The sequence below is a fragment of the Corythoichthys intestinalis genome, chromosome 4 (genome assembly GCF_030265065.1).
Source record: "Corythoichthys intestinalis isolate RoL2023-P3 chromosome 4, ASM3026506v1, whole genome shotgun sequence".
In the NCBI taxonomy this organism is placed as follows: Eukaryota; Metazoa; Chordata; class Actinopteri; order Syngnathiformes; family Syngnathidae; genus Corythoichthys; species Corythoichthys intestinalis.
In genome coordinates, this window is record NC_080398.1 from 53,894,308 (window position 1) to 53,912,477 (window position 18,170).

The 18,170-nt window shown below is 37.7% G+C and overlaps 1 protein-coding gene across 25 annotated transcripts in view; it reads left to right on the top strand.

Annotated features, from left to right (window-relative positions):
* The first annotated feature begins 2,934 nt into the window (after positions 1-2,934).
* The window catches only part of rims2a (regulating synaptic membrane exocytosis 2a), a 253,884-nt gene continuing 238,648 nt past the window's right edge, over positions 2,935-18,170 (top strand). For 24 of the 25 annotated variants that reach the window (XM_057834860.1, XM_057834861.1, XM_057834866.1 and 21 more), the window contains exons 1-2: positions 2,935-3,167; positions 3,626-3,811. In XM_057834860.1, coding sequence (XP_057690843.1) covers positions 3,642-3,811 — 170 coding nt within the window. In that variant the 5' untranslated portion in view covers positions 2,935-3,167; positions 3,626-3,641. The remainder of the gene's footprint in view (positions 3,168-3,625; positions 3,812-18,170) is intronic. The other variant, XM_057834850.1, reaches the window with a different exon arrangement.

Consider the following 18,170-nt stretch of genomic DNA (forward strand, 5'->3'; position numbering starts at 1 on the left):
GTTTCTTTCTGCAATACTTTCAAGAGCCTGTTTTTGTTTGTACATTGGGGCAAATAAGTATTTAGTCGACCACTAATTGTGCAAGTTCACTTGAAAATATTAGAGAGGCCTGTAATTGTCAACATGGGTAAACCTCAACCACGAGAGAATGTGGAAAAAAAACAGAAAATCACATTGTTTGATTTTTAAAGAATTTATTTGCAAATCATGGTGGAAAATAAGCATTTGGTCAATACCAAAAGTTCATCTCAATACTTTGTTATGTACCCTTTGTGGGCAATAACGGAGGCCAAACATTTTCTGTAACTCTTCACAAGCTTTTCACACACTGATGCTGGTATTTTGGCCCATTCCTCTATGCAGATCTCCTCTAGGGCAGTGATGTTTTGAGGCTGTCGTTGGGAAACACGGACTTTCAAGTCCCTCCACAGATTTTATATGGGGTTGAGATCTGGAGACTGGCTAGGCCACTCCAGGACCTTGAAATGCTTCTTATGAAGCCACTCCTTTGTTGCCCTGGCTGTGTGTTTGGGATCATTGTCATGCTGAAAGACCCAGCCACGTCTCATCTTCAATGCCCTTGCTGATGGAAGGAGATTTTCACTCAAAATCTCTCGATACATGGCCCCATTCATTCTTTCCTTTACACAGATCAGTCGTCCTGGTCCCTTTGCAGAAAAACAGCCCCAAAGCATGATGTTTCCACCCCCATGCTTCACAGTGGGTATGGTGTTCTTCGGATGCAATTCAGTATTCTTTCTCATCCAAACACCAAAAAGTTCTATTTTGGTTTCATCTGACCATAACACATTCTCCCAGTCCTCTTCTGGATCATCCAAATGCTCTCTAGCGAACCGCAGACGGGCCTGGACGTCAGCAGGGGGACATGTCTGGCAGTGCAGGCTTTGAGTCCCTGGCGGCGCATTGTGTTACTGATAGTAGCCTTTGTTACTGTGGTCCCAGCTCTCTGTAGGTCATTCACTAGGTCCCCCCATGTAATTTTGGGATTTTTGCTCACCGTTCTTATCATTTTGACGCCAGGGTATGAGATCATGCATGGGGCCCCAGATTGAGGGAGATTATCAGTGGTCTTGTATGTCTTCCATTTTGTAATAATTGCTCCCACAGTTGATTTCTTTACACCAAGGCTTTTAGTGCAGGTCTACAATTTTGTCTCTGGTGTCCTTCGACAGCTCTTTGGTCTTGGCCATAGTAGAGTTTGGATTGTGACTGACTGAGGTTGTGGACAGGTGTCTTTTATACTGATGAGTTAAAACAGGTGCCATTAATACAGGTAATGAGTGGAGCCTCGTTAGACCTCGTTAGAAGTAACACCCCTTTGACAGCCAGAAATCTTGCTTGTTTTTAGGTGACCAAATACTTATTTTACACTCTAATTTGGAAATAAGTTCTTTAAAATTCAAACAGTGATTTTTCTGTTTTTTTTTCCCACATTTTGTCTCTCATGGTTAAGGTTTACCCATGTTGACAATTACAGGCCTCTCTAATATTTTCAAATGGGAGATCTTGCACAATTATTGGTTGACTAAATACTTATTTGTCCCACTGTATATGGCGGAAAACGCAGACAAGACTGAAAGCAGTTTCTGCTCTTGCACTCTTTAAAAGTGCTGTATTTTAAGCCAAAACAACTCTTGTGTTTTATAGAACAATATGTCTAAATGCTGCGATAGCAGATTCATGGCGCATTAAGCCTCCAAACTATTTTTAATTTGTCCGTTTTACCCTGGAAACCCACATTTACAGACGTCGCGCAACCTCTTTTGTTTCAACCCAGCCATAAAATGAAGGTAATAATATTTATTATTCAAAATATCGTTTTTAGCTTAGAATCATTAATTGATGTCTAATATTTCATTTAAAGAAAAAGACTTTTAAAAATTATTCACTCGCATATTTTAAACCTTCAAAAAAATTATGCCACAATGAAAAAAATGGTGTCTAAAAAAAGTCAACGGATATCTACCTCATAACGATCGCTTAATTGTATTTTTTTTGTTACTCGCATTTTCGCCGATATGTTAGATGATAAAAAATCGATCCAAAGAAAAATTTGAAAAAAAAAAAAAAAAAAGTTTAAAAAGGGTAAATATATAATTATAATATATAAACAAAACTTCGACCACTCCTATATGTCTGCGATTTCTACATCGCGACCCCTGTTATATTACCATGTTTCACCCATAAAATCCTCAAAAAATCCAGCTGTGGCCATTCACAGCTGTGTCTTGACACTCAGTGATACATGCCACATGGAGTTTTTGGGTCGAAACAAGGTAAGTACGCGAAAATATCTTGTTAAAGTCATGCCGTCTTTAATTCTGCTCTTTCATGCTCTCACCTCCGCATAGGGTTTCACTGTTTAATTTTTTTTAAAGCCCTCCTCTTCAAATTTTTTTCTTCCTCTAGAAAATTGAGATTTTAAGCTTTCCAATTATGTATCACACACATGCATATCGGAGAATTTTGAAAGTTGGCCAAATTGGGGGTCTCAGAGCGGAACTTCGTCTCCTGAGTGTTTTTCGCCATATATAATTTCGTTAATAAAAAAACATTGATTTCATTATGCCAGGGTTTGACCCCTAGTCTGACAGCGAAGCACTGTTTGTGACTAGCTCCGTCTAGTGTTAAAATTGAAAAGTGCAATAAAATATAGGCTTGAGTTCAGCTTCTTGTGCAGGCAACATTAAATGACATTTCCATAATTTGCTGCGGACCGCAGTTTGGACACCCCTGATATAGATATTTGTCTTAATCCTGCAAAAGCATTAACATGCTCCAGCTGCGCAGTGACTCCACTCCGTGTTTGCCGTGCTGCTTTACGCCTGCTGTCAATGAACATCCAAGCGTCCTCGGTTTTGATTCTTCTACGTGTTTCCGTCGCTCCGCCTCTTCTGTCCCCCGCCCCCCATCTCTCTTTACCCTCTTCATCCCTCTGTCGTTGCATCCATTTTTGTGCATTTAAGAAATCTCCCAAGTATTACCAACCTGGATGAAAACAAGCCAAACAGTGACAGAGGAGGCAGAAGGACTCCAAAACAAACGCGTACGGACCATACGTGTTTTATTCTAACATGCGAGTGAAACCTTTCTGAGGGATGGCAACGATGGGTTAGACAGGATTTAACATGACTGCAAAATAAAAGGCAAGACTCGCGTTTCTCTTTAACATTTTATCTTTATTTTGGGCTCTCGTCGCGAACGGGTGGATATTTGAAGCAATACATGGAGGCTTCAGCCCGCAGCGTTCGCTTCTATTCGGGGCATCCATTTCTAATCCTGAGTGATTTCTCGAGAGCACTAATGTTCATGTGTTGATTTCAACCTGAAATATATTACATACTACCAGTCCTCTGTTTGCAGTCTCGGTTCACAACTCACAACGCACCCGATCCTCCATCATGAGCTTTTAATAGGAAGAGATGCTATTTTTGACGTTTAATTCTACAGCAAACCATCATATGCATGAACCGTCGTGTCATCTGTTAGCCTCGACGGGCTCCTCGTGCACTTTGGACGTTTTCCCGCGACATTAAATGTTTCATTCGTGTTATTTGAAAAACAATGATTCCTTCTGATGATCGTTCGTTTCTGTTGTTTATAGCCACTGTGAGTAAAAGATGTCCGCTCCACAAGGGCCCAGGGGCGGTCCTGGCCCTGCTGCCTCGGCGGCCGGCGCCATGCCGGAGATGCCGGACCTTAGCCACCTCACCGAGGAGGAGAGGAAGATAATCCTCGGTGTGATGGACCGACAAAAAAAAGAAGAGGCGAAGGAACAGTCCATGTTAAAGTAAGATGTTGTGTGTCTGTCATTTTATTCACACTGCTGCTGTGGGTGCTAGCTAGTTGGTTGGTAAACTCCATGATGTGTCGTGGGTCATGTTGCCGCTTGACATCCAAGCCACGGCCGAAATAGACGCGGTATGCTCGGCATTGTTTCTCCTCAGCGGCCATCTATTGCCTTATAATTTCAACGAATTCAAATTTTTATAGTAAGTCAACATTCTCTCCGTACGACTGTGTTGTACCGGCGGTGTTGCCACACTATGCTGGAGTGGGTGAGCGGAGGATACGGACGCCATTTTCACGTAAAAACACGCTAAGTTACTTCACCTTTACCCACGAGCGTCATAGTCATTACACAATCTGTCACTGGAAAGATCATTTAAGTTGTCTAATGTGGCGGCACCGCATGTGCACGTCTTTGAGAGCACGCGCACGCACGCGCGTCCATTCTCCTTCGGTGCACAGATGTTGCTCAGATCATTTCAGCACCAGGCGCTGTCCATTCAAGGCTAGTCGGTTTATTTTTAAGGTAGACAAGGAGGATTTCCGTCATGATTCCGTTAACCTTTAACGTGTTAGCCATTACTCTGCTTTAGTGGGATATTAAGCGGCTGATGCATTGTTAAAAAAATAATAAAATGAAATAAAAAGAGATTATTTTTGGTGGTTGTAAATGTCAACAGCGATCATGTGGCATGTGGTTTATGTTAATGCAAATATCCTTTAGTAATTGTAGCTCATCTATAGTGTATTAGTCTTATTGCACTGTCAAATGAAAATCCAGCTCAGTAGTTGCAGCAAAGATCTGCCCCTGCAAGGAGCATAATGGCAGGACAATATTAATATTCAACTGAGTTTGAAAATTCCCAAAATGTGTATTATTATCATTTACTCTATAAAGTTAGCACTGCATTATTCAGTGTTTCCTTGGTAAATATCCATAACTATAGATTTTTTTTAAATTGCCTTTTTAAAATAGGTTACATTCAGAGGCTAAATTGAGATCATTTTACATTTGAAATGTGATCTTTAACCCTTTAACAGAGGCCGATACAGATTGAAAAAGTAAGCTAACTAAAAATACTGACAGGTTTGTATCTAGATTACTCAACTGTGCTTTGTTGTAGCAGTTATGCCTTTTTATTGTGTCCAGGTATTGTCATCAGACACACCTGCTGAGGGTCTTCATAGTGTAGTCTGATTGTAACTGCTGATGATGAATGATTGATGGAAACCGTTGAGATAGTAAAATAAATGTGTCACATTTCGCGACATTCTGGGACAATAACCTGTATTGCCTACGGACGGCATTGACTGTCTGACTCTGGTCGGACTTAGAGTAATCAAAATACTGCCAAATTTGTGACTCATGACTTCACCCCTCTTGTCAACAATTTCGTTTCTCACTGTCTCATTCATTTATGGACCATGTTCTTTCGTCCTTTTTCCTTTTATATTTATCGTTTCTCTTTCTTTCAAGTTCAGATAAAACATAACTTACACATAACTTACAGTAGGTAATAGTGTTCACGATACTTATTTTTAAGTTACAAAAGAATGAGTGAATTTGATGATACAAACAAATTGGGATATTACCTGGTCTGCAATAGGTTGAAAGGCTCTGCCTGAATCCCCCAGAATGCTTTGTGGCACAGGCTCGAGGTTTTCTTCTGGATTGTTATTTTTTCAACAGATATTTCTATTGAACGTGTGTTAATTGTAATACATGTTGTTATGTAATTACTGCCCAGCCATAGCGTCAATAGATCATCACTTAGGTAGCATTTTGATACAACTCACATTCTCAGACTAAATGTGTACCTAATGAAATGTCCATTGAGATAATTTTGTCTCTGTTAACCAAATGAGTACAACTATCCCACAGTGGTTTATTTGCCTGTGCTTTAGTCCCATTTGCCTCGAAGCCTGTGTATAGAGACTTTAGTCTGAGCCCTCTTCTATCTTCCACAAGCTTTTATGATGCATTAGAGCTGTTGTTTTCCATCACCAGGTAAATATTTGCACTAAGGAAGCATTCCTAATGGAAAGAAAGTCATGCAATCTCTACCTAGCACTACTACATGAGAAACATCACTCGTGTACTCCAAGACACAGCTACCTCAGCTGTGATGTCTACTGTGTGAACCACACAGGCCTTTTCAGCCTCCTTCGCTCCATTAGTATTATCATTATGCTTCCTACCGAGCAACATAACTCCCCATTCAACCACCTGATATTTGAATGTGCAGGACATTTACCTTTCTCTCAAGTAAAGGGTTATTATTATCATTATGCTTACTACCGAGCAACATAACTCCCCATTCAACCACCTAATATTTGAATGTGCAGGACATTTACCTTTCTCTCAAGTAAAGGGGATCAGTTTCAGTCAAGCATGGTTTGTAACGCTCATGATTATTTGCCCAGTGTAGCCTAATTTCTGCATATGACTACTAATGCTAATGCTAATCATAGAAAGTCCAACTGCCTGTTTTTTTTTTTTTTCTTTCTTTCTTTATTTTTTTAAATAATCAAATACTAATGTTTTCATTTAGTGTGTCATTCAATAGGGCTGTGTTATCCAATTTCATTGTCTAAATAGACAAGTGAGTCATCATGAGTCATCAAATAAGTAAATACCCTCTTTCTTTACCCATGAATCATTCAATCATACATTAATGTGTATATTTAGGTATCATTCATATGCTCATTGCTTGACCTGCAAGAGATTAGCTTGTCTTTGAATGATTAGTCACATTGCCAGCAGTTTCCGAATCAAACACCATCTCTGTGTAGCCATCCCATATAGCTTGTGCATCTGTGCAGTCACGGTCCAACCGCTTAGCAGCTTTGATGGCATTTGAAGAAAGTGACAGTTTTAACATTCAAGTTTGCAATCTAACAGAGGGAATCCTGGGTGGTTGAAGGGATGGAAGGTGGCTGTAGCGCTGTCTTGCATGAATCAGCTAAGTTCTTGCTTTTTAGCAGACCTTTGTATTAGGCTGTCCAAAGAGAGATGCAGCCATGCAGATATCTTGGAGAACGTGAGCAGAACAATTATGAAGTATGGCTCCAATAGTTTTTGCGCCATAAATGTTCTGAACCTATTAGCTAGCTTGGTGTTCCATGCATCAGTGCATCTCTGAGCAGAACGGTAATGATGTTTAAGAAACCCCATCCCCCACCCAACTAGATATGGTATATAATTGAAGCAAGCATCAGCTGCCCGTGATGTGGTGACCTACAGAATGCCCCGGGCTCTACTTCTTCTATCCTCCTCTGTCCTGGCGCTACTTCCAGTTTCTGCTTGTTGACTAAGAATGAAGGGAAAGTCATTTGGGCTAGGTCCCTGTCATTTCACTTCCTCAAGTTCTCTGGCATTCAACTGTAAAGGGTTACTTGAGATGTGATGATGCCATCATAAATAGGACACCTGATGTACCACAGGGTGTTTGGTTAAACTAGATGAATTAAGGTGTCATACGAATTTAACCAGAACAGCTTTCATACTTTTGACAAGTGATCGCATGCATTTGCTCCCTGCTGTTCACAGAACAGAGGGATTCAAATCAGTTGCTAAGGGATCGTCTTTGAGGTATTAATAACTGTGGCTGTCTTCTTGGAGGATTCCCTCTGAGGTGATGCATGCTTTGTCACCTTGTTGCAAAGGCTTTCTATGTCACCTTTTGCACATTGCACTTGACACACAAATTAGAATTAATATTTTGGGATTCAAAGAAAACATTCCAGGGAATACACAATTTTTAACCCACTGATGCCTATTGTACCAAATTAGGCACGGACCAGATCAAAGCAGCCTTAATGGTTTATTTATTTATTTATTTGTTTTTCAAATAACCATAGATGCCTGTTGCATTTAAAAGAAATAATGGTGACAAGGGGTTAATCTTATTTTCCCCACACTCCATTAATAATTAAAGGAGGTTTGCTATTCATTAAATAAACGCCATGGTATTCGTGCCATTAAAAAAAAACAAAAAAAAAAGATCGTCTTCAAGTTGCGTCATTTTTAGTCACTCCATTAAAATCTGCTATTTTCATGTAATCAGTGGCTGTATTTATTCTCAGCCTGTAAATACTTATGAGATGTGTAAGGGGTTGGTGTCTGAATGTGTGTTCATCTTGTTGTGCTCATAATTATATATATATATATATATATATATATATATATATATATATATATATATATATATATATATATATATATATATATTACATTCAATTTTCTTTCCATTTTCCTTTTTGTACGCTTCTCCCACACAAACACTTTTGTACACACTTTTCTGATAGTGCAAGACTAGAGAGTTTAGTTTACTAGCTGTGGTCGGAGCAACACATGAGCTGTGTTCCCTTGAGGCTGCTACACATGCATACCATACATCTCTGAGGAACAGTGGTAAAGGGCAAAGCGCAACGTCCACATACTGTAGGTTATATAGAGGCTTAGGTGTCTGATATCTGTCATCTGACATTTACATTTAACCAACACCACTTATTTACACCCTCAAACAGATCACAGGAAGCAGTTAGTATGTAATGACTTTACATTTAACATAGCCTTGAGTTTAAGACTCTTAAAAGACGAGATTTATCTAAGAATAGGCACTTAATTGCATGCTAATGCTAACAGAATACGGACAATCGTGTTGGACGTAGTGGACATGATTTATTAACATGGCAACCTTTTATGAAGATCAAAAATAGCTGGCAATAGTTTGTGTTCTATTAGATTGCACATGTCATATGCAACAGTTGTAAAAAAATGATGGAAACACCATGTTTAAATGTCGGTTTGGTTCTTTAGGTAGCACTTACTCTTTCACCATGGAACATGTTGGAGAGCAATGCAAACATAGTTGGAAGTTACTGGATGTAATTGGAAGTATTACGGGACGACAGACAAACAGATTACTGAATTATTTAAAAAAATGTCTTGCTCCAAAAATTTGTCTTAACTCCTTCCTAGTACCCACCGTTGCATTTTAGAATTGGGGAAAAATCCTTTGAGAAAGGGGTGCCTTGAAATGACTCAGACCAATAGTCACATACCCTTTGCATTCCTCATGATAGGATAAAACAACTTTATCCTTGCCAAACATCAAACATTGGTGACAAATGTAAGTTATAATTATAATTATCTTCACACAATTAAGGAACATGTAACTGGAGCAGCAAATTTTAGTGCTGGTCAGCATGTCTGCTTCAGAGTTTTGAGCTGTGGGATTCACATCTTGGCCCTGGTCTTCCTGTGTGAAGTTTGCACATGTGTGAGTTTTCTTTGGATCATTCTAGCTTTCTTCCACCACTGACCACCCACATCCCTGATGCCCGGCTGTCACCAGAAAGAGTGGCACAATGTGATGAAAGACTCTAACGACGCAAAAAGAATTTAATTCTTCCGATTCTACTTATCTTATTTCTATACGTCTTGACAGCACGGAGGGAGGTCTCAAAAGCTCACGCCCTTAGTTCGTCAACTTCTTCTTCTTGGTGAGGACAATAACTAAAGTGACTGTTCCTCTGTTATCAGTGGTGGGATCAGAAATAAATTTAGGATTAGTAGGAACATTCCGGGGCTGTATCTGCATCGATTCTCAGAGCTCGATTTTCAGTTTTTTTGTTTCAGGGATGATTAATTACTTGCAGGCTTGTTGTTGCCTGTATGTTCGGAGTTTGTTAGCGGACGGCATGCACACACTTCGGGTGTGCATACCATGTCTCTGAGCTGTTAACACTTTCATGGAGCTAGGCAGTCGTAGTTTGTTTAAACTTCTTTTATAGGAGAATACTGTAGAGTGCTATTTGTCTTAGTAAAAAAATATCCCAAAATGTAGTTTTTTATTTTGAAATTTGAGTTATGAGTGTGGTGACACAGCAGACTGAACACACATTTTAATGTATCAATTTATTACAATGATTTAGGTTTAACAGTGGTGTATATATCTTTATTTTTGGTCATTTAAAAAAAAAAAAAAAAATTCATGGACACACGAGGCTTTTTTTTCTTTTTTAAATAAAGTTAAAATGTTTTTTTCCATAATCTAAAATCAGTATATGCGTCTGAGTATGTTCCAAAAACTTCAAATATTTGTGGCCAAAATCAGTGTGGTGGTGGAGTGTGGGTGCTGGATAACGGGTGGTGGAAACACCTTGAAATGGGAGGTAGGATCTCAGTCTGTGTAACATATAAAAATTATGGGAGTAGTAAACCGCTCATTTCAACCTGTGTTTTTGGAAAAAGGGCCCAACAACAAAATTCCTAGACTGTTTTTGTGTTGTTGTTGTTTTTTTTTTTTTTTGCTTTTAGGGCATTCCATCGACTATGCCTTATTCATTCATCTTTGTTGGATCCAATCCCAGCTAAATAAGGGCAGGAGGCAGGGCACACCCTGATCTGGTTTCCAGCCAATCACAGGGCACCCATAGACAAACAACCATTCAGACTCACATTCACACATGACCAATGAAGAGTGTTCCGTCTACATGTTTTTGGGATGTGGGTGGAAACCAGAGTACCAGGTGAAAATCCACGCAGGCATGAGGACAATCAGCAAACGCCACACAGAAAGGCCAGAGTTTGATTGAACTCTTGATCTCAAAACTGTGAGGCAGACATGCTAACCACTTAAGTACCGTGCTGCCTACAAAGCCATTTAGTGAGGTTAAAAAGGGTGAAAAACCCTTATATGAGTGAGGCCTTTAAAGTGAATTCCAGCACAGTGTAACATTTTAGTTGTGTTACTGGAGAGCAGAACAATGAACAATAAAACAGCAAAGCAAAGCAGACAATCAGCATCAGCAGACAATAGTAAAAGTGAAATAGTTTAGATTAATTATGAAATAAATCTCTATTATACATTTTGATCTTAAAATGAGTAAAAATTTTAATAATTAATATTGCATTCGTCATTTTTATTTTACAATATTCACTTTTAAATGAAGTGTAATCATAACATTATATGTGTTATTGTTAAAACCTAGAATTTTCAAGCGACATCTTTGTATCGGTCCAAATTTGAACAGAGTAGTTGATGCTATCGAGGTTTGTCTAAATTTAGGCCAATATTGTACTAACTTGTTTATTATGTAACAGAGGAGTCAATAATATAGAAAATGATCAACAATACATAAATGTTCAAAAAGATAGTGGACGTAAAAAAAAAAAATGTGGATTACATGTAATTTTTTATTTTATTTATTTGTTTTTCAATATAATTTGTTGACTCCAAAATAGCATTTTATCAGATTTGCAATAATGATTATGGTTTATTCTGATTAAGAGCATGTGATGTTCTACTAGTGGGAGCAAAGGGTGTGAAGAAAAGGACGGAAGACGGAAAGGCAAGTGAAAAGTTTGGCGCCGTTAGTGTAGAGCGAGTAGAGGAAATGAGAAGAGAAAACAAGAGGAGAGACATTGACGTCTGAGATGCTATCAGGTCTTGTTGCTGATATGACAGCCTCTGTCCCACTGACAAGCATCAGCCATCTCCTATAGCATGCTTGGCACATCAGACTTCATTGTCTCGCAGGCTTTGTTCTAAATAACATCTGCACTCGTCAGCATTGAATTTTTTCTTTTCTGGGCTTTTATCCCTCTGGCAAAGTTTAAAGGGATTTTCCTGCCCGTTGCTGTAGTTTGAAATGCCCTTGGTGATGTCTGTAGAAAAAAATAGAAAATTAAGCTGACAAGTAATTTGGGTTACAGGATGCATGGATAATGTGGTATGATATGTACAGTATGATCCTGTGGACCCTACGTGGGTTCATTTGCCACTCAGTGCTGTTGTGGATGTGGGTGTGAAATTGTGAATATAGCTGTCCTGTTTTCCTGTATGTTTTCTGTCATTGAGTGACGACAGATGCGGTGCGTAGTCTCCCTTCCGCCTGAAGTCATTGGGGATAGAACATAATAACTAAAATGACTGAAGTGTGGTTGAACTGCAAATCAACTAACTTAAAGCAATTTCAGTAAATAAAAACAACGTGAGTATTGGTGAAAATGGAAATATATTGATGCAATATGCAACTTTCCTTCGGCAAGTGCCGTTCTTACATTATGTTGAGGCTGTCATTGGCGTATCAATATGATCATTGTTAAGAGCGTAGTCTCGAAGATCTGCACAAAGCTGTTTTTTGTTGTTGTTTTTTTTGTTGGATTTATTAGAAAGAGACTCATGAGCTTCTTTTAATCTGACTTGTATCATGTGAGCGTGACACTGAACAACATGCGCTGCTCACTGATCAGCAAGATAAGCATCAACATGCTGAGGTTACAAATCATTTGACCGGTTTACCAGTTGGTGAGTATGATTTGAGCTTTTGTCTGACTTGTTAGAGGACATTTAATTAAAAATAGTTCAATATCTTACTATATTGATAAAGTGTCATTTTAGGGTTGTCAAAAGACAGCAGCTGTAATTTAACTTTTTTGAAAACATGTTCTGAACACCTTTTGGGAGCTGAAAACTTTGAAGACTACAGATGTCTGCTTTCAAGACATTAATTAAACCTAAAAGATGTACTTTTTTGACGTGATGATTAAAATGTCTAAATGTTACATTATATACTGTATATATATTTGAGCTGTCAAACGATTAAATTTTTTAATCGAGTTAATCACAGCTTAAAAATTAATTAATCGTAATTAATCACAATTCAAACCATCTGTAAAATATGCCATATTTTTCTGTAAATTATTGTTGGAATGGAAAGATAAGACACAAGATGGATATATACATTCAACATACTGAACATAAGTAGGCAAGGCAAGGCAAGGCAAATTTATTTATATAGCACAATTCAACACAAGGCAATTCAAAGTGCTTTACATCACATGAAGATCATAAAAATCACATTTAAATCAATACAACGTAAAAACCAAGACAAAAGATCGCATTTAATCACAAATAGAATAAAAATACATAAATACAAATAAAACAAAAATATAACAAAACTTACTACTACTAATAATAATTGAAATCAGCAATGGAGATAAGCACAAGAGGAATAGAAAGCAGGTAGATTGAAATATATAGCCAGTTATGGATATGCAGTGCTAAACAAAAGCGTTTTTAGCCCTGATTTAAAAGAGCTAACAGTTTGAGCATACTTCAGACGTTCAGGTAACTTGTTCCACAGGGGAGGAGCATAATAACTAAATGCTGCCTCACCCTGCTTGGTTCTTGTTCTTGTTCTTGGAATATGCAGAAGACCGGTTCCAGACGACCTTAGGGTTCTAGATTTCTCATAGGAATCTAACAAGTCAAGCATGTATTTTGGTCCAAGGCCATTAAGTGTTTTGTAGACGAGCAGTAGTATTTTATAGTCTATCCTTTGACTCACTGGAAGCCAGTGTAGTGATTTCAAAACCGGTGTAATGTGGTCCAGCTTCCTTGTATTTGTGAGGACTCTGGCTGCAGCATTCTGTACTAGCTGCAGCTTCCTGACTGATTTTTTATCAAAGACCTGTAAATATATCGTTGCAATAGTCCAATCTGCAGAAAATGAATGCATGCATAAGTTTTTCCATGTCTTGTTGAGTCAGAAGCCCCTTAATTCTGGTTATATTTTTTAGGTGGTAATAAGCGGATTTAGTGACGGACTTTAGATGGCTATCAAATTTTAGGTCTGAGTCAATAATTACGCCAAGGTTTCTGACTTGATTTGTAGCTGTAAGTGACATTGTGCTAAGTTGCCTGCTTATCTTTGACCTTTCCTTTTTTGGCCCAAAAATAATCACCTCTGTCTTCTCCACATTTAACTGGAGAAAATTCTGGCACATCCATTCATTGATTTGATGAATGCATTTACTCAGGGAGACTAAGGGACTATAATCATGTGGGGACACAGAAATGTACAGTTGTGTGTCATCTGCATAGGCGTGACAGGAGATGTCATACTGTTCCATTATCTGAGCTAACGGAAGCATATAGATGTTAAATAAGAGTGGTCCAAGAATTGACCCTTGAGGGACTCCACACGTGAATTTGGTTCATTCTGACTGATAGTTTCCGACTGACACAAAGAAATCCCTATCATGTAAATAGGATGTGAACCACTGAAGAATAGTGTCAGTAAGCCCTACCCACTGTTCCAATCTGCTGAGTAGTATGTTGTGATCAACCGTGTCGAATGCGGCGCTGAGATCCAATAGTAACAGAACAGATGATTTGCCTGCATCGGTATTCCGACGAATATCATGTAGGACTTTGATAAGCACGTTCTCGGTGCTGTGTTGTGGCCGAAATCCAGACTGAAATGAGTTAAAAAGATTGTTTTGCATCATAAAAGTCTGGATCTGTTCGAACACAACCTTTTCGATAATTTTCCCCAGGAATGTCAGATTTGATATTGGCCTGTAATTGCTAATGGTTGAGGCATCCAGATTAGGTTTTTTAGGAGAGGTTTTATTACTGCAGTTTTTAAAGTCTGTGGAAACTCTCCTGTTTGGAGAGAAGTATTTATAATCTGAAGTATGTCTGGGGCTATGCAATGAAAAACAGTTTTGAAAAAGTTTGAAGGAAGGATGTCAAGGCAGCATGTTGTGGGCTTTAATTAAAGTACTGTATTAGTTTATTATAACAATAAATCAACAAGATGGCATTCACATTAACATTCTGTTAAAGTGATCCATGGATAGAAAGACTTGTAGCTCTTAAAAGATAAATGTTAGTACAAGTTATAGAAATTTTATATTAAAACCCCTCTTAATGTTTCCGTTTTAATAAAATTTGTAAAATTTTCAATTTAAAAAATAAACTCGTAGCTCGCCATTGTTGAGGTCAATAATTACACCATGCTCATTGTGCTGAGACCCATAAAATCAGTCGCACCCAAGCACCAGCAGAGGGCGACAAAACACCAAAAAACACAAGTAACAAGTGGACATGACACTGTGCTGTAATTTTAATCTGACATTTAATATGTATATATACACACACACACACACACACACACACATATATATACGGTAGTAAAGAAGACAATGTGCCTGACTAGGTTATGTATTAGTTTATTCTCCGCGGTAATCCCCTTGAGGATTGATTTTATGATTTATTGTCCTTAGGGAAAAGATACTTATCTCTGTGAGCTTTTGTTCTAACCAGACTTCACGATGAGACATTAACAGATAGATTGGAACAAAATTATGATATTGGGTTTTCTAGTTTTTTGTTTTTTAGATGTAACTTTTTTTGGGTGTAAAATGAGCATAAGCTAAAGTGACAGTTTTTAAAGCTGGATCATGGTGCCAGGCCATCTCAGGCTTAATGAGAATGTTTGTATTCTGCACTCTATTTCTATGTCAAAGAGGATAGGATTAGCAGTATATAAAATTATTGTATGAATGAAGGAATGAAAAAGAAAAGGCATGTTTTAACATTTGTTTGTTAGACGCTTTTAAGAAACTAACGCTGGGAAAAGCCGTGAACTGATATGTGCTTTCAGCAACATTCACGTATTCTTTGCTTAGTTTTTGACTGATATCATACTGCTTAGTGGACATGTGGTCTAAATCATGGACAAAGAAACTTGATGTTGAGCAGTTTGATGTTAACCACATACTATATGTCAAACTCAGTCCTGCGGGCTGACTCTGGCACACAGTGTAATAATAATTGGCCCGTGTGATCATTTCAAATATGTATTAGAGATAAACCGCTGGTTTATGTAGCTGCACCGTTTATACTACGATTTCCACATTTCATTAGTAGTGTGGAATAATTTGACATAGACATGTCTACTACATGTCTACATGTCTGTTTAATTTGCTACCATGCTAGAACACCCACCTTGGCTGAATTTGTATTGTAAAAGACAGGCTGTCATTTTGTGTAGACAGCCAATGTGGCTGTAACAAGAGTATAACACACAAGGGTATCTGATGTGTACCAATGCTAATAAATATAAATCTGAGTTTAACTAAATGATTAAATAAATGTTTCCTTCACATATCTTTTCTACTCCAAGGCAGAGACTGTTTTACCAATGATGGGCATTGTCTTTGTGGGGGCGTTGTTTTGTTTTTAGCTTTTCAAATAGTTTTCCATTAAATAGAATGATCGCTCAAGCTAAATAGAGACAAAGGGAGGGGGTGTGGGGGGAATAATCATTTATTTCAATATCCATTGTTACTGATACATTTTCCAAATTTGATTTTGCATATTAACGTTTTCTCATTCCAGAGTCAATTTCTATGCAGCTTTAAGCAACAATAGGTAACTTTCCAACCCTTATAAAATATTTTCATAACATTTGTGATATGTTGACTCACAACTAGTTGGATGACACCTCTTTTATATCTTGAGAGCGTCTTTATCGCTTTCACCGACACTTATAAACTTTGAGGAGGGTGGCAGGAACAAAAAAAAACTACAAATGTGCTGACTGCTTTACGGCATACGTCACTTCCCCCTTTCCCCATTCATTATAAAGATGGAAGTCGATGCGAACGCTTTCGCACGAATTCTGTAAGGATGGCATAGCAACAAAAGAGACAAAAAGTTTTGTCTGAGGAGGAAAAAAAGGAAGGCTACCAGGATATACAGCGTAAACATTGGCCCGGCTTTCACTCGTTGGCGTTGAAGTTATTGCTGCCAAAGGGGGGTCCACAAAATATCAAATGTGATGGTTCACTTACTCATCTCCCCCCCTTCTGTTATTGTTTTTTTTTTTTTTACTATCCTCATTAAAATATAAAAACCTATAAATGTTTGGGTGGTTTTAGGTAAAGAAGACACTGGTTTTTCATCTGTGTGATTTTGACAAAGATCTGATCACATTTGATAGTGATTTTCATGCAGAAATGTGAGAAATTCTGAAAGGTTCAGATACTTTTTCATACCACTGTACATACTGTAGGTACTGTTATAGGGAAATAGGTAGCTCACAAATTATTTACTTTGTTTATGTAGTTTAACCCCTCAAAGGACGGGCAAGAGCTTTCATAAACAATTATTATGTTAAAATATCCACAAAATGTTACTTATCAACGTTTATGGGGCACTCATTTAAATAAATAAATAAACACATGAAGACAGATTGCAAAACCTACAATGTGATATTACAATTGTAACTATAATTTGTTTCTTCTTGGTTTGCTTATATATTTCCCCTGAGTTATTGGTGATGTTTCCATAGTACGTTTATAAAATACTGTATAGGACATCATGTAAAAGGCTTCGTATGTTGTGCCAATGCACTTTAATAATTACTGTTCATTTGATGTTTAATTCAGATGAGTTTATTTTGTGTAATAGTTTTACAACTCTTTGTGTTTACTGACTTCTGTGTGGGTAAGCAACACAATCAATGGCATTGGTTAACGGTTTTTGACCTACTGAGATGTTTTGACAGTCATTGTATGTCAATTTTGTCATCATTAAAATCTTGTTAGTCAGTGATTTGGCTACTGAAGTAATTTATTTGGCAAAAGAAGAAAAAGAGGTGTGTTAACAGCTACTTAAGAGCTGATTTTATCTATATCCAGTAGGATTTGGCTCAGTATTATCTGACAGCATCACAAGCAATTCCTACAGCACCACTGAAGGGCCTACACAGACCCCCTTAATATCGTGTACCGTCTGAATATTATTTACTGTTTTATTGGCTGATTGCATGATGTATGACACAGAGCATCCATAGGAAAAGACTTGTGTGCATAAAATCGGAAGTATCCGTGTAATCGTTGTGATATTTTCAGAAGTTGGAATGTCAAAGAATTATTATTATTATACTTTTTCCTCAGCATTATATTATGGGATGGAATTGCATAGAAAAAAAATTGACACACAATTAAATGTCTGGCTGTGTCTGTGTCAGAGAATTAGTGGCAGTTCACACAAGGCTCTATCATGTGTTTGTGTGTGCCTCTAGGTTCTCCTCATTCAGGCTGTTTGAAGCAGGTGCAAAAAGGTGACTCAAACACAAAACGCATTCTATTCAGCTTTTCTAATAAGCAAATAAACACGTTGACTCTTTACAACGTTATATTTTATTTTTATGTATTATTACATCCAAATACAATTAAAAATGTATATTTTATTATGTATATACAGGGTGTCCCAAAATAATGTTGACACTTTTTGACTTTAAAGAGCTAATAATTTTTTTTTTCTATTTCAGATTTGATTTTGGAATAAGAATGGCAGATATTGGGCTTACGTTCAAGCAAAAAAAAAAAATTGTTCTGAAAAAATTCTGGAAATGTGAAAATAAACCTGAAGTGGCAAGCGGCGTGAGCTCCACAGAGATGCCCCAACACGTGTCACCATTTCATGAATCGTAGATAAACTTTGAGACTCATGGAACCATCCAGTGCTTGAGAAAAACATTCAGGACAAAAA